The sequence below is a fragment of the Mobula hypostoma genome, chromosome 13 (genome assembly GCF_963921235.1).
Source record: "Mobula hypostoma chromosome 13, sMobHyp1.1, whole genome shotgun sequence".
In the NCBI taxonomy this organism is placed as follows: domain Eukaryota; kingdom Metazoa; phylum Chordata; class Chondrichthyes; order Myliobatiformes; family Myliobatidae; genus Mobula; species Mobula hypostoma.
Genome location: NC_086109.1, coordinates 1,806,143 through 1,829,671, shown reverse-complemented (window position 1 = coordinate 1,829,671; position 23,529 = coordinate 1,806,143). Strand labels below are relative to the sequence as shown.

The window sequence follows — 23,529 nt, the reverse complement described above, 5'->3', positions numbered from 1 at the left end:
CAGAGATGGTTCCTTTAAAGTGACAGGGGTAAATTCAAAGGAGATGTGCAGGGCAAGTTTTTCTTTACACAGAGAGTGGTGGGAGCCTGAAATGGGCTGCCAGGAGTGGTGATAGAGGCAAAGGCCAGAGAGATTTTTGAGAGACTGTCAGATACACACATGAATGTCTAGAGAATAAAGGCATATGGAGCACGAACAGTCAGAAGGGATTAGCTTAACTGGGTTCCATTAGCAATGAGTTTGGCAGCACGTCATGAGCTGAGGAGCTGTTCCTCTGATGTTCCATTCCCCACGTTCTGACATTCTCCTCCCTCCAATGGGACCCGTTAAACCTGAGGTGGAGGAGATTTCTCAGGCAGACGTTGCTGAGTGAGATTATTGTGAATGTGATATTACTGTTGGAGTGAGTCAGGAACCATATTGCTGTGTGTGAGTGTACTGTTGTGTCCATGTACTGTGTCACTCACTGGGACATTATATTCAGTGTAATGAACACACAGGGTCTCACTCAGCACAGCACAGCATGAAGGCTGAGGAATAAACACCTTGCTGAGCTCAGACCTCAGTCTGGGGAATTAACAAGCAGTGCCTCTGAAAATGGGATCCCTGAACATGAAAGACCAGGCCTTTGACCTGGGGATACAGAGGGATCTGTTTAACTGACCCACAGATATAGACTGTTTAGCCCGTCCACCAGTCCCTTCCACCAGATCAGCCTATCTCCCGTTCCCTGTTCCCCATCTGCTCAGCTCCTCCAGCCTCAGAGTCACGAGGTTTCCCATTGACAGTTCGATGCTTCACAGTCTCTGGTCCAGTCTCCGGGGATGTGGTGAGTGTGTCCTCCAGACTCACACTGACTCAACCTCACTACACTGGGACCGTGAGCCCAGCTCTGGACACGGGCAGTCAGTGGGGTTCAGTAAACAGGGGAACACACAGGATCATTAATTGGGGTGCTTCAGGAACTGATGAAACCCGGGCCCCTCCGCAGCATCTCACTCACCGTACACATCCAGTCGCATTTTGTTCTGAGTCTGTGCTCCTGTACTTGCTGTAACAGACACCTCATAAACATCAGAGTCACTTTTCTGTAGATCACGGATTTCCAGACCGAAGTTCCCGGGATGAAGAGTTATCCGTCGCTTGTACTCCTCAGATCCGTAATAGTCACTGATCTTGTTTGAATATGTCACTATCTTCATCCTGGGTGACAACCGTCTCCACACAAGCTCAACAACGTCCGGTCCGACTGGGATCCCAGGATGTAAGGAGACCGACTGTCCCCGTGTTCCATTCACAGTGGTCGGGGAATCCCCAGTCCCAGCTGAGGAGACAAGAGGAGACAGTCAGCAGGTGAATACAGTAACTGTAGAATCAGAGCCGGGTGGATCATAGTTACAGGAGCAGGCCATGTGGCCCATCATCTGACTCCTGACCCTGAGAGAGACCCGGCACACAGTTCCTCCATCACACAGTGAGCCCACTGGGGGAACAGAGTGAAGACTCTCCACACCCGGCCCTGAGGAAGGGAGTTGCAGCCTGCAGCCAGATATCGGTTGTCATGACAGGGAGGCAGAGACATGGCAAATGGGCTCCAGTCTGGAGAAAAGGTTTGTAGTGTTTGGAGAGAGTGAACACAATGAGGGAATACGGGAAATAACCATCTACACTGTCCTTTCACCCACTCCCAGTGCACAGGTCATGTACAGAATGAAGCTCGTCCACCCTGTCCTTCTGCAGAGGTCGACTGTGGCACTGGTCCTCTCGGCTGACCCTGACCACTGGTTCTTCACAGTGACGTTGTCGGATTAAGGTCTACAATTTTTATTTTTTAATTGTCCTTTTTCTTGTGGTTTTAGCTTTGTTTGTTTGAGTTTATGTTTGAATTATCACCTGCTTGTTAACTTTTAGTAAATATCGTGTGTTTGCTTCTAGTTTTCTCTGGGGGGAGGGGAAGGAGAACTGGCTGGAAGATGGTGGATGAAGTCATGTAGGTGGGAAATGGTAAAGATGAGAAAATATGCACGTGCTGGAAATCCAAGCAACACACACAAAATACTGGAGGAATTCAGCAGGCCAGGCAGCCTCTATGGAAAAGAGTAAACAGTTGTCATTTTGGGAAGAGTCCCCTCACCGGAGAAAGGAAAAGGGCTGGAGAAGAAGGTATCTGATTGGAGAGAACAAAGGGCAATGGGAGAAAGGGAACAAGGAGGGGCAATTATGTTTCAGTTATGTTTTGAGGCTGTGCCCTGTGGTCAAGGACACCCCCACTAAAGGGAACTTCCTCTACACGTCCATCTGTCCGAGTCTTTTAATATTCAGAATCAGAATCAGAATCAGGTTTATTATCATTACCATAGAAACATAGAAACATAGAAAACCCACAGCACAATACAGGCCCTTCGTCCCACAAAGCTGTGCCAAACATGTCCTTACCTTAGAAGTTACCTAGGGTTACCCATAGCCCTCTATTTTTCTAAGCTCCATGTACCTATCCAGGAGTCTCTTAAAAGACCCTATCATATCCACCTCCACCACCACCGCCGCGGGCAGCCCATTCCATGCACTCACCACTCTGCGTAAAAAACTTAACCCCTGACATCTCCTCTGTACCTACTTCCAAGCACCATAAAACTGCCCTCTCATGCTAGCCATTTCAGCCCTGGGAAAAAGCCTCTCACTATCAGCATGATTCAAGCCTCTCATCATCTTATATGCCTCTATCAGGTCAGCTCTCATCCTCTGTCGCTCCAAGGAGAAAAAGCCAAGCTCACTCAAACTATTCTCATAAGGCATGATCCCTAATCCAGGCAATATCTTTCTAAATCTCCTCTGCACCCTTTCTATGGTTCCCACATCCTTCCTGTAGTGAAGCAACCAGAACTGAGCACAGTACTCCAAGTGGGGTCTGACCAGGGTCCTATATAGCTGCAACATTACCTCTCGGCTCCTAAATTCAATTCCACGATTGATGAAGGCCAATACACCGTACGCCTTCTTAACCACAGAGTCAACCTGCGCAGCTGCTTTGAGTATCCCATAGACTCAGATCCCAAGATCCCTCTGATCCTCCACATTGCCAAGAGTCTTACCATTAATACTATATTCTGCCATCATAATTGACCTACCAAAATGAACCACCTCACACTTATCTGGGTTGAACTCCATCTGCCATTTCTCAGCCCAGTTTTGCATCCTATCAATGTCCTGCTGTAACCTCTGACAGCCCTCCACACTATCCACAACACCCCCAATCTTTGTGTCATCAGGAAATTTACTAACCCATCCCTCCACTTCTTCATCCAGGTCACTTATGAAAATCACAAAGAGTAAAAATCGCAGAACAAATTCCTGAGGCACACCACTGGTGACTGACCTCCATGCAGAAGATGACCCATCTACAACCACTCTTTGCTTTCTGTGGGCAAGCCTGTTCTGGATCCACAAAACAATGACCCCTTGGATCCCATGCCTCCTTACTTTCTCAATAAGCCTTGCATGGGGTACCTTATCAAATGCCTTGCTGAAATCAATATACACTACATCTACTGCTTTGCCTTCATGAATGTGTTTAGTCACATCCTCGAAATGTTCAGTCAGGCTCATAAGCCACGACCTGCCTTTGACAAAGCTATGCTGACTATTCCTAATCATATTATGCCTTTCCAAATGTTCGTAAATTCTGCCTCTCAGGATCTTCTCCATCAACTTACCAAGCATGTGTCGTGAAATTTGTTAACCTAGCAGCAACAGTTCAATGCAATACATAATACAGAAAAAGAAAAACAAATAAAATAATGACAATAAATAAGTAAATTTACAATATCTATATAATGAATAGATTAAAATCATGCAAAAACCAAAATAATGCATATTAAACAAGTCAGGTAGTGTTCACGTGTTCAATGTTCTCTTAGGAATTGGATAGCAGAGGAGAAGAAGCTGTTCCTAAATCACTGAGTGTGTGCCTTCAGGGTTCTGTATCTCCTACCTGATGGTAAGAGTGAGAAAAGGGCATGCCCTGGGTGCTGTAGGTCCTTAATAATGGATGCTGCCTTCCTGAGACACTGCTCCTTGAAGACGTCCTAGTACTTTGTAGGCTAGTACCCAAGATGGAGCCAACTAAATTTACAGCTTTCTGCAGCTTCTTTCAATACATTTCAATGAGATTCCACCACACAAAGCCCCCATAATTCTCTAAATGTACAGGCCCAGAGCCATCAAATATTAATTCTTCCATCTTCTCAGTCCCTTCGATCCCAAGGAAGCATAGGCTATCGATGAATTCCCATCTCTATCACAAATCTCACTAGAAAGCGGCCAGTGAAGGAGTGGAGCTTTGAGGTTTTGACTCGAGAGAGTCTGGCGGTTTTGACAGTTGGACTGCACAATCAAGTCAATCAAGATTTGAACAGATCAGCAGAAAGCAGTTGATTAGACAATCAAGATTTGAATAGCTCAGACTCAGCAGAAAGCAGCTGATTGGGCAATCGAGGTCAGGTGATGAAACAGTTTGAAAACCTCAAACAAATAAATAGAGGGGTAGCTCAAGCGGAGCAGCCAGTGAGTGAGCGGGCCAGTGAAGGAGTGGAGCTTTGAGGCTTTGACGAGAAGAGGCAGAGGACGAGCTTGCTCCCAGCTAGGCTTTACAATGCTTCCTGAGACGGTGATGTGCCTCTCATGTGAGATGTGGCAGTCTTGGGGGCTCTCCCCTCTCCCGCAGAGTTACATCTACCAGAAGTGCATGCGGCTGGGTGATCTAGAAGACCATGTAAAGAATCTGGAGCAGCAGCTGGATGACCTTCAACTCATAAGGGAGAATGAGGCAGTCATAGATGAGAGCTACAGGGAGGTAGTCACAGCTAGGCTGCTGGAAGCAGGTCGTTGGGTGACAGTCAGAGGGGGGAAAGCGAAGGTGAGCAGACAGGTAGTGCAGAGCACCCCTGTAGCCATTCCCCTGAATAATAAGTTTACCATCCTGGATTCTGTCGGCGGGGATGATCGACCGGGGTGAGCCACGGTGGCAGGGCCTCCGGCACTGAGTCTGACCCGGTGGTGCAGAAGGGTGGGACAGAGAAGAGGAAAGCTGTCGTCATTGGAGACTCTATAGTTAGGGGAGCAGACAGGAAATTTTGTGGACGTGAGAAGGACACCCGCATGGTTTGTTGCCTCCCAGGTGCCAGGGTCTGGGATGTCTCTGAACGGGTGCACGACATTCTGGTACGAGAGGGAAAGCAACCAGAAGTCGTGATACTTGTTGGGACCAACGACATAGGCAGGAAGAGGGATGAGGTCCTGAAGTGTGAGTTTTAGAAACTAGGCAGAAGGCTGAAGAACAGGACCTCAAGGGTGGTGTTCTCAGGATTGCTACCAGTGCTACATGATAGTGATGGTAAGAATAAGAGGAGATTTCAGTTAAATGCGTGGCTGAGGAGTTGGTGCAGGGAGCAGGGTTTTAGATTTTCAGATCATTGGGGTCTCTTCTGGGGAAGGTGGGACCTGTACAGATTGTATAAGTTGCAGCTGAACTTGAGGGGGAACAATATCCTTGCAGGTAGGTTTGCTAGCATAGTTCAGGAAGGTTTAAACTAATTTGCGAGGGGGATGGGACCCAGAGCGATAAAGCAGTGAAAGAAGTGCATGGAGTAAAGCCAGATCTAACATACAGAGAGGCTTTGAGGAAAGAGAAGCAGAATAAAGGGTGTAAAGGTAGTAAGCGTGAAGGAGTTGGGTGCTTACTGTTCTGGCTAACAACAGAAGGTGCAATCCTGGCCATATTACGATCGAGGAACGTGTTTGCAGACTGGATACCGAACTTTTTACTGTTGGACTTCGGCCACATTCCACCGTGATACAACCCTTGGCGGTCTGGGAGGTCGTTCCTGCCTGTGACCATTGAACGTGCAGCTCCTCCCGTGGAGAGTCAGACACCCTGAGCCAATAGACTGGTCCTGGACTTATTTTCCATCTGGCATAGTTTGCATTTTGTTGTTTGACTGTTGGTTGTTCTTGTATTGCTATATTTACGCTCTATTCTTGATTGGTGCGGCTGTAACGAAACCAAATTTCCCTCGGGATTAATAAAGTACATCTAGCTATCTATCCATCTATAATATGTATAGGAAGCTTCTCACAGGACATCTGTAGAAATTTTCAAGTCTTTTCTGTGACAAAACAAATCTCCTCAAACTCCTAATGAAATATAGCTGCTATTTTCTCGTCATTATAGCTGCGTCGATATTTTGTGTCCAGGTTCCCTCCTCAGAGATATTGACACCCAGGAACTTGAAAATACTCACTGTGTCCACTTCTGATCACTCCCTGAGGAGTGTGTGTTCCCTCATCTTACCCCTCCTAAAGTCCACAATCAGTTCTTTGGTCTTACTGATGTTCAGTGCAAGTGAGTTATGGCAACATCACTCAACTAGCTGCTCCTGTACGCCCTCTCATCACCATCTGAGACTCTGCTAACAATGGTTGTATCATCAGCAAATTGATAGATGACAGTTGAGCTGTGCCAAGCCACATGGTCATGGGTGTGCAGTAAGCACGCATCGCTGAGATGTGCCAGTGTTGATTGTCAGCGAAGTAGAGATGTTATTTCCAATCTGCACAGATTATGTCTTCTGGTTAGAAAGTTGAGGATCCAGCTACAGATGGAGGTACAGAGACCCAGGGTGTGGAGCTTCCCAGGTTTTGCGACTCATCCTATTGACTGTAATTTTGTCCAATCATCAGCCTCTCCTTGCTAGTAGTTTCACAGCACATTGCCTCTATTACTGTTCTTCTTTACTATTTCTGTTTTTGCACAATTTTTAATATATTCAATATGGAAGGCAATGGCAAACCACTGCTGTAACTTGCCTCCTATGTGGTTCCTCACTACATCAGAGAGGCATGGAGGGAAATCGTCTGCTAACCGGAGAAACTCCAGATGCAGCGTACCTTTCCTTTTCAATATACATATACATTAATTAATTTTTCTATATTACGGTATGTCTTTCATTGAACTGCTGCTGCCAAGTGAACAAATTTCACAACTCATGCCTGTGATAATAAAGCTGATTCTGACTCTGACTCAGAATCAAGGTCAGGATTGGGGGAGAGGGTTGTCCCAGACCGGCCGGTGACCAGTCCTGAGTTTGGGTAAGGAACAAGAAGGGATTTGGAAGAAGGGACAAGACTGATATAGATTAAAACAGGGACGTCAGTGTTTAGTATTTGGTTGGCCAACTAAGGGGGAGTGCTAGATAATAAAGTATAAGCAATATCCGAAGAAAGATTGAAAATTATAAGTAGACAAAACAACTCGTGGGTGACCTGTTGGTTCCCCGGGTTTGCTCGCCGACAAAGTTCTTTGGAAACAAGGGACAGCAGGTACTCTGTAACAGTCTCTCGAGATTTGTGTGGGTGAAGTTGTGGTGATTGGCCGTACAGTGGGTTTATTGATCTAAAGACAATTCCATCCTGGAAACACTAAACAGCAAAGGGGATCTGAACTGGGACAAACTGGTGTTTTAATAATTGGGAAGGGATGGCAAGATGTTAACAGCCACCAAAGGTTAAATCTAAGAAAGAAGAGAACCAGACCCCTCAGAAGGCAGAGGTGCCCCCATTGGGACACTCGGCTACAACTGGGCTATCGTTAGCAGTTAAACTTTCGTCCACCCAAACGAGACCCCCGACAATTCGCCTACCGACACAATCGATCAACAGACGACACAGAGTTCATTTTCAATATGATTCCTGATAATGGTACTTACCTTGCCTGCTGCTACCGGGCCTTTTCCCGGCTGCCCCGAAACTGGGCACGGTCTGTTATTTGGCCTATGTGGCTCTCTTTATGAGGCACCTAAAACCCCTAAACTTGCATCGCAACCTCCGGATTAAGAGAGCTATCACTGGGGCTGGGAGGTTCTGGATGATTGTTTCTTACTTCTGGGGCAGACAGGGCAGCTCAGGAATTGACACAAGTGGCCTCAGCCGCTGAAAGATAGACAGTGATACCACTTTAGTCCTGGAGGAAACACAGCAGCGGATTCTGAAACTGACTGCTGAGAGTGGCCCTGAGAAATCGAATGTCTCTGGACTTCACACTAGCTGAGAAAGGTGGAACCAGTGCTATCACAGGACAGGAACTCAGTGAGACCAAGAATGTAACCCATATGGCCGGCCATATTCAGAAGAGTGGGAAAGAAATATGTAAGGTAGGAGAAGAATTTCATAACTATTATTCTCCCGGACGGTGGTGGCTTTTTGGGAATCTCTAAGGATGGTGGTGAACATCGGTGGTGCATTATGTATTAATGTTAGTATTGATAGTAGTGGCAGTAGGAATCTTTAAATTTTCATCTTCCCTGGTATCCCAGCCCGGGCAGGGATATGTCTAAAGGTGAAGTTGTAACCCTTTGATCCTGAGTATGAAGACGCTTGTTTAGACAATGCGGCCTCTACCCCCAAGCTATGAAGCCCCCTATCCAGAAGGTGAGGAGGGATGAACGTGATCTGACGATCAAAAAGGAGGGGACTCTGGAAGAAAATTAAGCTCAACAAAAACATGAGGATAGCAGGGCAGGGTAAGAAGCAAATAGGATCTGCCTGTCCAGTCAGACTGTTAGAAATGAAGAACTGATAAGCACGGATGCAGAAAGTTCTGTTGGTAATGCAGAACTGATATGGATGGATGTAGAAAGTTCTGTTAGAAATGAAGAACTGATAAGCACAGATGGTGTATGTCAGGCAGCACCCTTAGCCCTCAAGACGACATGACTAATAACTTGGTTTCTTATGATGAATGGGGAGGTTCCTTCGGCCTCCAACAGCTACTGGACTGATGGCTTGCTTTCTTCTAATCGATGGGAAACAGCTTGTGTTTGTGGGGATCCTCTGCCTAATTCTGTGTAATGTATGGAAACATCCTGAACCTTGTCAATAAGGTCTAAGCAGGAACTCTTGATCCTGAAAACTGCTGAACTGCACATATTTTAAGGCATAAAAGAATATGTTTATGTTTGCTTTAGCAGAGTCTGTTAGTGGGCTCTCCTTCATCACGTACTGAAGAAATTGAACCAAATACCGGGGTCTGTGTCTTTGTTTAAGTCTGATCGGTGTGAGCAAGTTTCTCTGATAATCTGGCATGCTTTCTCCTTCCCTTTCTCCCATGCTCCACACTCCTCTCCTATCAGATTCCATTTTCTTCAGCCCTTGACATTTCATCTCATGTTCTCAACATTTATTGCTCAGTTAGTTATTATTGTTCTTTTTTTTTTGCACAGTTTGTTGTCTTTTGCACATTGGTGGTTTATAAATCCTGTTGTGTGTGGTCTTTCATAGATTCGGTTCTGTTCCTTGGATTTACCGCAAGAAAACAACTGTCAGTGTTGTATATGGTGACATATATGTACTGAGATAATGAATTTACTCTGAAACTTGAGAACCATCTACACATTTCTTCAGAAGGCCTTACTTGACACATTCAACTAACTCCATCCCATTCAATACCCTGGCACTGTGGCAGTCCCATTCTCTGTCAGGGACCTGTAACAATCCTATTATTCCTACAGCTATCTGTAACTTCTCTAATTCCCACTGATTACTGGGACCTACAGCACAGTACATCCATCAAAGTGATCATCCCCTATAAGCTGTACATGTACAGCCTCACTGGATGACCCTCCAGAAATAGACTCTCCAAGTATTACCATGATCAAAACTGGTGGGTACGAGCTTGTGGGCACTATGGAGATGTGGCTGAAAGAGGGTCAGAGCTGGGATCTAAACACCTAACGATATACATCCCATCGGGGGGGGGGAGGAGTGGCACTGTCAGTAAAAAATGAAATTAAACCCATAAAACAGAGTGATGATAGGATCAGAAGATGAAGAACATTGTGGGTAGAGTTGAAGAATTTCAAAGGTTACAAGACCCTGAAGGGAGTTTCTACAGGCTGCAGAAGAGCAGTCAGGACGAGGGTACAAATGACATGGGAGAAACACTACCAGGAGATTGAAAAAAGCACGTGGGTAAAGCACCACCACCTACAGGTTCCCCTCCACGTCCCACAGCCTCCCTGACCAGCTGGACAAACCATCTCCTTCTCCCTGCTGTGTGGAGTTCTCCCCCTCACTGCGGTCCACAGAAACAATGCTTGCACCATCTACAGGGCTTCTTCACCCTGCCCCCTCATTTGACTCCTCATCCAGTAAAGACGCCTACCTCCCTTTGCAACTCGATCTTTAACCTCCTGACTGGCAGACCACAATCAGTAAGGAAAGTATCTATCTATCGAAAGCTAGTGACATCCACAGCACGATTATTCTCAGAATGTTTGCCCCATCTACAACACTTCTCTCCAACCCTACAGTTAGGTGTAAATTATTTCTGTCATCATTAGATTACTCATGGAGGAAGAGAGAGTGAAAGGGAAAAGAGGAGGATAGAGATTGAGTTTATGGATAGAAACACAGAGCTCTCTGAACACTTCAGAGAGGGGCGAGTCTGATAATCCAAGGCTTCTCAGCAAAAACCGAGAGGGTGGCGGGGGGTGGTGGTGGAGAGGATGCTTTGCATCTGCTTTTAGTAGTGGTCTGGCAGACCCAGAGAATGAGGCGGGGTGGAGGGGTGGGGGGGTGGAGAGGATGCTTTAAGTCTGTTTGTCATAGTGGTCTGGCAGACCCACAGAATGAGGCGGGGTGGGGTGGGGAGGGGATGCTTTGTGTCTGTTTGTCATAGCGGTCTGGCAGACCCAGAGAATGCCACGATGGGCAGAAAAGTCTTCTGCCCGCAGCGAACACCTCACACACTCACTGCTCCGCAAGCAGAGCTGATCACGGAAACTAAACCTTGCAAATGGTGGTGAGAAAATGAGATTGTTGGGACTCAGGGCGTGGGGTGGTGGGGGTGGGGGGAGCGGGTGGCTGAGGAAGAGAAGGGGAGCAGTGGGTGGAATGAGAGGCGAAGGGAGGGAGAAGTCAGTAGCCCCTCTCTCAGACCACAGTGGGTTGAAAGCCAATCGCAGAAACACGCTTCACACCGGTCACTCCCTCACGATTGTGCAACCTGTTCCCCCTGTTCTTTAATCACTACTGGTGACCACAATCTGAACTTACCCACACAGGTGACCCAGACGGCAACGCAGAGCAGGGGCGACACCATCCCGAAGAGAATTCCACACTGAGCACTTTTTGACGATCTGGAGTTTCGGAGACTGTTGGGAGATTTCTGGTTACAGCTGCCAAGCCCTTTCTGAAATGCAGGAATTCAGTGAGACGATGCTCTCGGTCTGTTATGACACATTGCTCTACTTTATCTTTGCCCACAGCCTTGTTTAATCGCTATCCCTGCCTGTTTCCTCCTACTGCACCCACCCTGTACCAGTCTATCACTAAAGAGGTAGTGCTGAGCAGACGTGGGACAACTCCCCTGGTGGAATACATCCCAGGGTACTGAAATAAATGGCAGAGGTTATAGCTGAGGCTTTGGTGGTAATTTACCAAAATTCTCTGGACTCTGGGCAGGTCCCGGCGGATTGGAGGATGGTGAATGTCACGCCACTGTTCCAAACAAGCATGTCGACAAAAGGCAGGATAATAAAGGCCAGTCAGTTCAACATTTGTAGTTGGCAAAATGCTTGAAGCTGTCATTAAAGAAGAAAGCTAAGCATCTGAAAAGAAATGGATCCATCAGGACGACGCAACATGGATTCAGCAAAGGAAGGTCCTGTTTGAGAAACTTACTGGAGTTCTTTGGGGATATAACGAGCACAGTGGATAGAGGGGAACAGATGGATGCTATTTACTTGGCTTTCCAGAAGGTGTTCGATAAGGTGCCATATAAAGGATTTATCGATAGGATAAGGCTGCAGAGAGTTGGAGGTGATGTCTTAGCATGGATATAGCGTTGGTGAAACAATAGGAAGCAGAAAGTCGGTATACATGGGTGTTATTCTGATTGGCAATCAGTGGTGTGCGGTGTGCCGCAGGGTTAGATGCTGGGCCTGCAACTGTTACCGATATGCATTAACGATCTGGAGGGGACTGAGTGTAGTGTATCTAAGTTTGCTGATGACACTAAGTTGAGTGGAAAAGCTAATTGTACAGAAGATATGGAGAGTCTGCAGAGAGACATAGATCGGTTAAGTGAGTGGGAAAGGGTCTGGCAGATGGAATACAATGTTGGTAAATATGAGGTCATCCACATTGGAAGTAAAAATGGAAGATCAGATTATTAGTTAAATGGTAAAAGATCGCAGTATGCTGCTGTGCAAAAGGACTTGGGAATGATTGTGCATGAATCACAAAAGGTTCATTTGCAGGTTCAGCAGGCTATCAAAAAGGCAAATGGGATGTTGGCCTACATTGCTAGAGGGATTGAATTTAAGAGCAGGGAGGTTATGCTACAACTGTACAGGGTACTGGTGAGGCCACACCTGGAGAACTGCATGCAGTTCTGGTCTCCTTACTTGAGGAAGGATGTACTGGCTTTGAAGGCAGTGCAGAGGAGGTTCACCAGGTTGATTCCAGAGATGAGGGAGTTGGACTATGAGGAGAGATTGAGTCACCTGGGACTGTACTCACTGGAAATCAGAAAGATGAGAGGAGATCTTATAGAAATATATAAAATTATGAAAGGGATAGATAAGATAGGGGCAGGAAAGTTATTTCCACTGGTAGACAAGACTAGAACTAGGGGACATAGCCTCAAAATTTGAGGGAATAAATTTAAGATGGCGATGAGCGAAAACTCCTATACCCAAAGAGTGATGAATGTGTGTAATTCGCTGCCCAATAAAGCAGTGGAGGCTACCTTGGGAAATATATTTAAGAATGTTAGATAGATTTTTTGCATAGTTGGGGAATGAAGGGTTACGGGGAAAAGGCAGGTAGATGGAGATGAGTCCATTGTCAGGAAAGCCATGATCTTATTGGTGCCTACTCCGGTTCCTATTTTTTATGTTCTTATCTCTCAATTGCTTTCCCCCTCCTCTCTCTCTCACTCCACCACAGTCAGCCTCCAGTAGTCTCAGGACAAACCCCGTGTGGTGGTCGGGTGTGTAGGAAATCCTTGAGCAGGCACCAGATTTACAAACATGCAAATAATCATGCAAAGCAAATAAAGCAGCATCCATCCTCAAGAACCCCACCATCCATTTCATGCTCTCTTCATACTGCTACCATCAGGATGATGGTACAGGAACCTCAAGTTGCACATCACCAAGTTCAGGAATAGTTATTACTCCTCTTGAACCAGACAGGGTAACTTCACTCACCCAAACACTGAACAAATTCCACAACCTGTGGACTCACTTTTAAGGACCCTATAATTTGTATTCACATTATTTTTTCCTTATTTTATTTATAATTGATTTTCTTTTCTCTTTGTATTGTGTTTATTGTCTTTGTTCATTGGTTGTTTCTCCATCTCTGTTGTTTTTCATTGATTCTAATTTGTTTAAAAAAACATAGAAACATAGAAAACCTACAGCGCAATACAGGCCCTTCAGCCCACAATGCTGTGCCAAAGTGTACTTACTTTAGAAATTAACTAGGGTTACCCATTGCCCTCTATTTTTCTAAGCTCTCTGTACCTATCCAGGGGCCTCTTAAAAAGACCCTATTGTAAGTGGCCAAGAACTGAGGACCTGTACTGATGAACTGGCTGGAGCGTTCACTCATATCTTTGAGTTCTCGCTTCGGCAGTGAGGTACCCACCTGTTCAACCAGGCTTCACTCATACCTGTGCCAATGTGGTTAGAACGAGGTAACCTGCCTGAATGATTATCGTCCAGTAGCAGTTACATCCACAGGATGGTGAAGAAGGAGCTGTAACATTTGGTTTCATCAGTCAGGTATTGAGTACTAGAGTTAGGATGTGATGACACAACTGTATAGGTCAATGGTGAGACCACTCTTGGAGCGCTGTGCACAGATCTGATCCCACCACTGCAGGAAGGGTGTCTGAAGCTAGAAACAGTGCAGAAAAGATTCACAATGAAGTCACCAGGCTTGGAGAGCTTGAGTTGTAAAAACAGACTGGATAGTCTATGTCTACATTTCATGGAGCACTGGAGCTTGAGGGGTGATCCTGTAGAAGTATATATAATCATTAAAGATATGGAGAACATGGACAGCAATGCACATCAAAGTTTCTGGTGAACGCAGCAGGCCAGGCAGCATCTCTAGGAAGAGGTACAGTCGATGTTTTGTGCCGAGACCCTTCATCAGGACAGTCAGTTTTCTTTTCCCCAGGAAATGGCATTTTAATACTACACTGCACAGGTTTAAGGTGAGAGAGAAAAGTTTTAAAAGGAACCTCAAGAGCAACTTTTTTTATAGAGACTGTTGGGTACATGAAACAAGCTGCCTGAAGCTGTATTACAATATTTAGCAGATAATTGTACAAGTACATGAATAGAAAAAACAGGGAGATATGGACCATTGGGGTGAGTATTGAGGATGGAGGAACCATGACCTGACAAAAGCTATGGAACATCTAGCCAAGAGGAAGCGAAAAAGCTTACTTAAGGTTTGGGAAGCAATGATCAAGTCAGGGCTCTAGAGAGTTACAGGGTATCCAGGAAGGAGCTGAAGAATGGACTTGGGAAAACTGCAGTGGGGGAGGGCAGGAGATGGCCTTGACAGGTAGAATTAAGAAAGATTCCAAGTCCTACACATGCTGCATATTGAAGAACAGGGGAATGGCTAAAGAGAGGGTAGGAATGACCAGGGATGAAAGAGGAAATGTAGAGGTAGAGGACCAGTGAGAAGGACCTTGACAAATGTGAGTTTGAGCATAGACCAGACTGATATTCTGGAACATGTTATCGTTAAGTCAGAGGATGTGCTGAAACTTTTGGGAAATGTTCGGATAAATAAGTCCCCATGTCTGGACAGGATACACCTCTATGGGAGGTGTGATTGCTGTACCTTTGGCAATTATCGATGAATCCTCACTGGCCACAGTAGTAGTACCAGATGATTGGAGAGTAGCAAATGTTATTCCTTTGTTCAAGAAAGGGAGTAGGGAAAACTCTGAGAATTACAGAGTAGTGAGTCTTACTAATTCTTACTTCAGTAGTGGGCAAATTATTGGAGAAGATTCTTAGAAACGAGATTTACAAGTATCTGGAGAAGCAAAGTCTGATTAGGGATAGTCAGCATTGCTTTGTGATGGGAAATTCATGCATTGTGAGAGTAATTGAACTCTTTGAGGATGTGACAAAGCACATTGATGAAGGTAAGGCAGTGGATGTAGTGTGTATGGATTTTAATAAGGTGTTTGATAAGGTACCCTGTGGCAGGCTTATTCAGAATGTCAGGAAGTATGGCATCCAGGGAAGCTTGGCTGTCTGGATTCAGAATTGGCAGAGCGTAGTTGGCGATTGGGTGCATTCTGCCTGGAGGTTGGTGATCAGTGATCTGTTCGGGGAGCCTTAACTATTTGTGATCTGAATAAATGACTTGGATGAGGAAGTGGAATGGTGGTTTAGTAAGTCTGCAGATACGCAAAGGTTGGTCATGTTGTGGAAGTGTTCAAGGTTGTTCCAGGTTACAGAGCAAGGCTGAGAAGTGGCAGATGGAGTCCTGGAAAACTGCGAAGAGATTCACTTTGAAAGTCAAATTTGAAAGGCAGAATACAGGTTAATAACAGGATTTTTAACAGTGAGGGGTAACAGATCTTGTGGTCTACATCCATAGATTCCTCAAAGTCACTGCATAAAATGACAAGTTATTAAGAAAGTATATGATGTGTCGGGTGATTGAGCTCAGGTGCTGTGAGGCAATATTGTTCTATAAAACTCTGGTTAGTCCTCAGTTGGAGTATTGTGCTCACTTCTGGTTGCCTCATTATAGGAAGGGTGTGGAAGCTAGAGAGAGTGCAGAGGAGATATACCGGGATTACAGAGCGTATGCTATGAGGACAGGTTGATCAAACTGGAATTTTGTCTTTGAAGCAAAGGAGGATCAGAGGTGATGATAGAGGTGTACTGGGTGATAAGAGGCATAGATTGCGTGTACAGCCAGAGACATTTTCCCATGAAGGAAATGGCGAGTATCAGGGGACATAATTGTAAGCTGTTGGGAGGAAATTATAGGGTGGATGACTGAGGTAGGTGCTTTTACACAGATAGTGATGGGAGCACTTGGTGGTGGCAGAAACAGTTACATTAGTGACATTAGTGACATTTAGAAAGACACATGGATGATAGAAATATGGGAGATTATGCAGGCAGTAGGCTGCTACTCACTCTGAGTTCTCAAAACATTGCTGTGGACCTGTTCCCTTGTACTTTCCCAAAGCATTTACACAAGAGATTCTAAAGATGCTGGAAATCCAGAGCAACACTCACATCATGCTGGAGGAACTCAGCAGGTCAGGCAGAGTCTATGGAGAGGAAAACAGTCAGCGTTTTGGGCCAAGAACCTTCATCAGGACTGGAAAGGAAGGGGGCAGAAGCTAGAAACTAGGTGTGGCGTGAGTAAGGAGTACAAGCCATCACGTGATAGGTGAGACCAGGTGAGGAGGGAGTGGATGAGTTGGGAGGGGGGATTATGTGAGAACCTAGGAGGCGATTGGTGGAAGGGTTGAAGAAGAAGAAATCTGATAGAAAAGGAGAGTAGACCATGGGAGAAAGGGAAGAAGGAGAGGCACCGGGGCAGAATGATGGACATTGAAGAGGAGTAGGAGGTGTCACGTACCCAGTGACAGGAATAAAGAGCCAGCATAAATAGAAAACACTTTGGAGTCCAGTATTGCTAGTAGCTAATGGTATTTGTTAGTAACTATACAGTACAGTAATATAAAATTATATATATAAAACAGGTTAGCAATGAATATATACATGTGCGTAGAAATAAATGAAAACCAAGCTTCTTCAAGTTTAGGGGTGAATAGATCTTCTTACAATGATGAGTACTGCTCAGTTCAGTTCATGGTATTGAGTTGAGTAGTGATGGAGAGAGAGATTTGAGTCTTCAGGTGAGCTGACACCGTTGATCTTCCCGTTGTCCTCCAAAATCCTTTAGAAGTCACCGACTGTGACTACAACAAAGGGGACCGTTCTTCTTTGGTGGAATTATCAACCCAGGCAAGGGTTGGCACACAAATAACTCCCCACTGGTCACACCCATTTTACACTTCAAGAGCCACTGATCGATCCTCCAAAACCCACCTTTTCTGTGGGCACAACAAAGCTCATTCAGTGTCCAAAACCATGTGTCTGTAGGTCTAACAGCTGACCTTCTAGTTATCTCACTGTGCTGAATACCAACTGTCCATCAAGCAGCTCCTCCCTTCTCTCTTCCTGCAAACTCGTTCCAGAAAACATGCAGAAAACTTGTAAGAGTCATTTATCAATACTCAGTATTGAACCCAACTCACCCCTTTTCGGTCTACTGAAAGTTAAAACCAGGACCTCACTCACTGGTGTCTTTCATTGATCGAATCCATCTTGACTTCGAGCATGTGTTTCTCTGTGTCTGTAAATGTCCTTGTAAAAAGTAAACTGCAGAGAAACCATAACATCGATTATCCATCAAATAACTCCACCTCTCTCTCTTTCCATGGCAACCCAAGAGCTGACAGCAGTAGTCAGTAGTCCTTGTAAATTCAAAACACGAGCTGGAAGGTAGACTCTGCCCCTCTCTCTCTCAGCAGAAATCCAAAAGTTCTTCCTCGTGCCTTAAAGTGACAGCTCACAGCAAAAAGGAACCCCAGGGGTACATAACAAGAGAAACCATAACACCATCTCAAAGCAATCTTTGCCTCTCTCTCTCTTAATAACAAGGTGTTTGTGTTGTACAACTCTCTCTCTCTTTTTAAAGGTATAGCCGATAAAAAATTATGACCCCTAGGGGTACATAACAGAGGGAAGCTAAATAGCAAATGGAAAATGAGGAGGAAGGGAGGAAGGGAAATGACTGTAATTTGGAGAATCGATGTTCATGTTGTCAGATTAGAGGTTTCCCAGCTAGAATATGAGGTGTTGATCCTCCAACTGAGTTTGGCCTCATTGTGACCGTAGAAGAGGCCATGGACCAACATGTTGAAATGGGAAAGCAAAGTGGAATTAAAATAGTTAGCCACCAGGAAATCTTCTCTGTTGTGGCCAGACTGAAGATGCTTGACAAAGGAACAGCCCACACTTGTGTCTATTTGTGTCTCACAGATACACACTGATAAGAAGTGATTCAGTAGGTGACCCTGACGGACTTGCACTTGAAATGTTGCCTCAGCTGGAAGGACTGTTCGGGGCTGTGAACGGTGGTGAGGGGGGAAGGAGGTGAATGGGTGGGTGCAGCATTTCTTCCACTTGCAAGGATAAATGTTAGGAGGGAGATCATTGGGGAGGGGACAAGGGGACAAGTGATGTCACATACACATCCCACCCTGCAAAAACTCATTTCAGGGAGGTACGACCACCATTTCAGGGAGGTAGCACCCCTGCCCCCCACAACCCCGTATTCCCCCCGCCCCCCACTGGTCGACCTCCAAGGGTGTATGTAATACTTTGCTTAGTGATTTTGTCTAATCTGTAAACCAAGTTGGCTACATGCAGAAAATATGACATTAAAATATGTACTTCTACTATGTTATATTATCATGTTTACTCTATGACAACTTTAAGCAACTCTACAGGGAGTTTGGCCTCATCATGTAGGACATCAATAGAGTAGCTCCTTGGCAGCCAGCCAGCTAGTTTAAATAACGTTAGCTGGGCTAATGAACGAATGGCACCTGTTAAACTCACCTCAACATGTCTTTAACATTTTAACCCGCCTTGGGCAATAGAAAAGTCACTGTTGTAAACAGTGCAGCCAGCCACACTCATTTTTGAGGTCGGCTGTACAGCCCGCCCACAGAGAAAACTGATAGGTCTACTTAGCAGGGGTCCCCAACCATTTTTTTGCACCGTGGACCAGTTTAATATTGACAATATTCTTGCGGACCGGCCGACCAGGGTTGGGGGTGTTAATCACAACCGGAATATACGTGATAAGTCAACTATAAGTCACTTATACACTCAGTTTCGTTTCTAAAAGGGTTTGCCTAACGAATCTAATATTAAACACTCAGCACATATTTTCCTTGCATGAATATAGACATAAACATAGACATAGACATAGACATACTTTATTGATCCCAAGGGAAATTGAGTTTCGTTACAGCTGCACCAACCAAGAATAGAGCATAAATATACCAATACAAAAACCACAAACAATCAAACAACAATATGCACACTATGCCAGATGGAAATAAGTCCAGGACCAGCCTATTGGCTCAGGGTGTCTGACCCTCCAACTCCTTTACGCTTACCACTCTCAGTGCACTTCCAGTCAGCCCGAATATAGTGATAAGTCAATTATAAGTCACTTATAAGTCAATAGCATCATAACATTTTAAGTAACGTTTGGATATTAAACAAGTCAGCATGGATTTGTGAAAGGAAAATCATATCTGACGAATCTCATAGAATTTTTTGAGGATGTAACTAGTAGAGTGGATAGGGGAGAACCCGTGAATGTGGTATATTTGGATTTTCAAAAGGCTTGTGACACGGTTCCACACAGGAGATTAGTGTGCAAACATAAAGCACACTGTATTGGGGGTAAGGTATTGATGTGGATGGAGAATTGGTTAGCAGACAGGAAGCAAAGAGTGGGAATAAATGGGACCTTTTCAGAATGGCAGGCGGTGACTAGTGGGGTACCGCAAGGCTCAGTGCTGGGACCCCAGTTGTTTACAATATATATTAATGACTTGGATGAGGGAATTAAATGCAGCATCTCCAAGTTTGCGGATGACACAAAGCTGAGCGGCAGTGTTAGCTGTGAGGAGGATGCTAAGAGGATGCAGGGTGACTTGGATAGGTTAGGTGAGTGGGCAAATTCATGGCAGATGCAATTGAATGTGGATAAATGTGAGTTTATCCACTTTGGTGGCAAAAACAGGAAAACAGATTATTATCTGAATGGTGACCGATTAGGAAAAAGGGAGGTGCAACGAGACCTGGGTGTCATTATACACCAGTCATTGAAAGTGGGCATGCAGGTACAGCAGGCGGTGAAAAAGGCGAATGATATGCTGGCATTCATAGCAAGAGGATTCGAGTACAGGAGCAGGGGGGTACTACTGCAGTTGTACAAGGCCTTGGTGAGACCACACCTGGAGTATTGTGTGCAGTTTTGGTCCCCTAATCTGAGGAAAGACATCCTTGCCATAGCATGAGTACAAAGAAGGTTCACCAGATTGATTCCTGGGATGGCAGGACTTTCATATGATGAAAGACTGCATCGACTAGGCTTATACTTTCTGGAATTTAGAAGATTGAGGGGGGGATCTTATTGAAACGTATAAAATCCTAAAGGAATTGGACAGGCTAGATGCAGGAAGATTGTTTCCGATGTTGGGGAAGTACAGAACGAGGGGTCACAGTTTGAGGATAGAGGGGAAGCCTTTTAGGACTGAGATTAGGAGAAACTTCTTCACACAGAGAGTGGTGAATCTGTGGAATTCTCTGCCACAGGAAACAGTTGAGGCCAGTTCATTGGCTATATTTAAGAGGGAGTTAGATATGGCCCTTGTGGTTAAAGGGATCAGGGGGTATGGAGGGAAGGCTGGTACAGGGTTCTGAGTTGGATGATCAGCCATGATCATACTGAATAGCGATGCAGGCTCGAAGGGCCGAATGGCCTACTCCTGCACCTATTTTCTATGTTTCTATGTTTCTAAACAGCGCATATTTTCCTTGTATGAACATATAAAATCATTACAACACACCAATATTGCTGAATCAGTGCGTGCCCTGGGCTTGTTCCCCTGTAACAAGACGGTGCCATCGAGGGGTGACGAGAGACAGCGATACTCGAAGTGGGTTCCTTATGTCCAGTCTATTCCGCAATTTAGTTTTCGTTGCATTCATTGCAGAAAACCCCGCTTCGCAGAGATATGTTGGAAATGGAAGCAACGTTTTCAGTGCTTTCGTGGCTATCTCAGGATACTCAGCCTTGACTTTGATCCAGAATTCCGGCAGAGATGCTATTTCAAACATACTTTTCAGCCCACCGTCATTTGTAAGCTCGAGGAGTTGATGATCTTCCCACGCTGACATGGATGACGTGCGGGTAATGACCTCGTGTGGGTTCAAGTTCAACAGTGGGCATGACAGGGAATGAGGAAAGGTGCAGCTGACTCATATCGTTTCATATCGCCAAATCATATCGTTTCCTCGCGGCCCAGTAGCACATGCTTTGCGGCCCGGTACCGGTCCCCGGCCCGCTGGTTGGGGACCACTCTTAGCACGAAGAGAGACCAATCAGGATGCTCGCTCTCCCTCTCCCTCTTTTTCTCAAAAAAATCGAATTCCGGGATATTGTATATAATTTCCGGCCGTCAGGGAGCAACTATCAATATGCGGGAGACTCCCGGAACTTCCGGGAGAGGTGAGATGTCTGTGTCACAGTAAGAGCAATGGTCACACCTCTCTACCAAGCGTGAGAAAGCATGCCCGATGAGGGTCACCATTTGGAAGAACAAAAATGGTAATCTGCAACAGCACGTTAGTGCAAGGGGATTTATTTTGTGCCAGGAGGAAAAAGTGCAAAAGCTGCCCCAAGGTTGTGAAGAAAAACATTTACAAGTCGGCAAATGAAAAGAAAAACAGATGTACAAAAATTTACAAATATGCAGAGGCTTTCTCCTCAACGCACTTTGTCTTAACTTTCCAGCATAACTGTACATCAACCGCCAACTCCAGCCTTCACACCTCTCTAGCAAAACCAGACTAAGGGTTTAAATCTGCCTCTTCCTGGCCCAGAAGAAACAGGAAATTCTATTGTTGGGTTGGGGGTAATAACTATTTCAGATGCAGAATTCGAACATTCCAACAGGGATTCTAGCATCCTACAGTTTTATTCCACAACAAATGTCTTACTTGAACCCACAGATCAGCGTCCACATGCTCAGACGAATATAAAAGGATATTGCCCTCCCACCAGTGTAGGTGGTACTGTACCTGCTCCCACTAACCCAGGCATTGTTTTCGGATGCCCCAAACTGTCCAAAGTGTGTTAACTACTGGGGAAACTGGACAGGGGCAGAACAAGGAGGAGTGACTAATGGGGCAAAAGGGTAAGATTGGTGGGAGAAATGACATTGCCAAACTGTTCTGTCTCTGAGACCCTTGCAGAAATGGAACGGGGAGGGTGGGAAAGATGTGAATGGCTCAGAGACAGTGGTGACGGAAGAACAGTCTGCATCATGACTGGGCATGGACCTCGCTGAGGTGTGGGTACCTGAAGACAAAGCTCAGGCCCTTGCTGAGGACAGAGCGTTCCACATTAGTGAGGGGAAAGTCAGATGAGATGGTGAAAGGATGAGAGTGGTAGGGCAGAGGCAAAATGGGTGAGGGAAAGGACGGGGTGAGAGGTAGAGCAGAGGGAGGGGGTGATGCGGAGGAAGTGATGACAGCAGCAGTGGGAGAGGGAAGAAAGAGGATGGTGAGGTGCAGCGGGTAGGGCAGTAGTGCAAGGGGGAGGGGAGGGGAAGGGGGAGGGAGAAGGAAGGGACGAGGGTGAGGGAAGGAATGAACAGGTGTGTGAGAGAGAGGAAGGAAGAAGGAGGGCATACAGAGGCAGGAGGGAGATTGAGAGGAGATAGAGGAGGAGGATGGGGTGAGGAATGGTCAGGAGGAAGGGGTGAGTTGAAAGAGTTGGAGGGGAGAGAGGGAGGAGAGGAGAAGGAGGAGGAAGAGTAGAGGGCAGAGGGTGAGGGATGAAGTGGGGAGGAGAGTGGGCAGGGAATGAGGGGGTAGGCGGGAGGACAGAGTTGGAGAGAGAGGGTGATTCCGGATGTGAGGGGTGGGGAAGAGGAAGAGATGGAGGGGATCTCACAGTCAGTGTCCCTCCACAGAGGATGGAGATATGTCGACTCTTGTCCCTGTGTAAGTTCACCTGCAACAGTAGACTGGCTGATGAATGCGGGGAGAGGGGAAGGGGAAGATGGAGAGGAGGGAGTGTACAAAGAAGGAGACAGGGAGGGGTGGAGTAAAGAAAAGGAGAGGAAGATGAAGGGAGGGGGAAAAGGGAGGATTGGGAGAGATTGTATGAAAATGATTCCGAGATATAAACATACTCACAAAAAGGAATCTCTTTTTAAAGGCACCCCACCCCGTACCCCAGCATCTATATCAGCAACCCACCCCGTACCCCAGCATCTATATCAGCAACCCAACCTGCACCCCAGCACCCCACCCTGTACCCCAGCATCTATATCAGCACCTCACCCCGTACCCCAGCATCTATATCAGCACCTCACCCCGTACCCCAGCATCTATATCAGCAACCCACCCCGTACCCCAGCATCTATATCAGCAACCCACCCCGTACCCCAGCATCTATATCAGCAACCCACCCCGTACCCGAGCATCTATATCAGCAACCCAACCTGCACCCCAGTACCCCACCCCGTACCCCAGCATCTATATCAGCACCCCAACCCGCATCCCACCTCACTCTACACCCCAAAATCTA

The 23,529-nt window shown here is 45.9% G+C and overlaps 1 protein-coding gene across 3 annotated transcripts in view; it reads right to left on the bottom strand.

The window, feature by feature from the left end:
- LOC134355364 (muscle M-line assembly protein unc-89-like) overlaps window positions 1–11,423 on the bottom strand; it is a 30,227-nt gene extending 18,804 nt beyond the window's left edge. Inside the window, exons 1-2 of one of the 3 annotated variants that reach the window (XM_063065144.1) lie at window positions 11,110–11,423; window positions 1,004–1,324 (exon numbers count right to left, since the gene is read on the bottom strand). In XM_063065144.1, coding sequence (XP_062921214.1) covers window positions 1,004–1,324; window positions 11,110–11,155 — 367 coding nt within the window. In that variant the 5' untranslated portion in view covers window positions 11,156–11,423. The remainder of the gene's footprint in view (window positions 1–1,003; window positions 1,325–11,109) is intronic. The other 2 variants (XM_063065141.1, XM_063065142.1) reach the window with 2 other exon arrangements.
- Window positions 11,424–23,529: the final 12,106 nt, after the last annotated feature.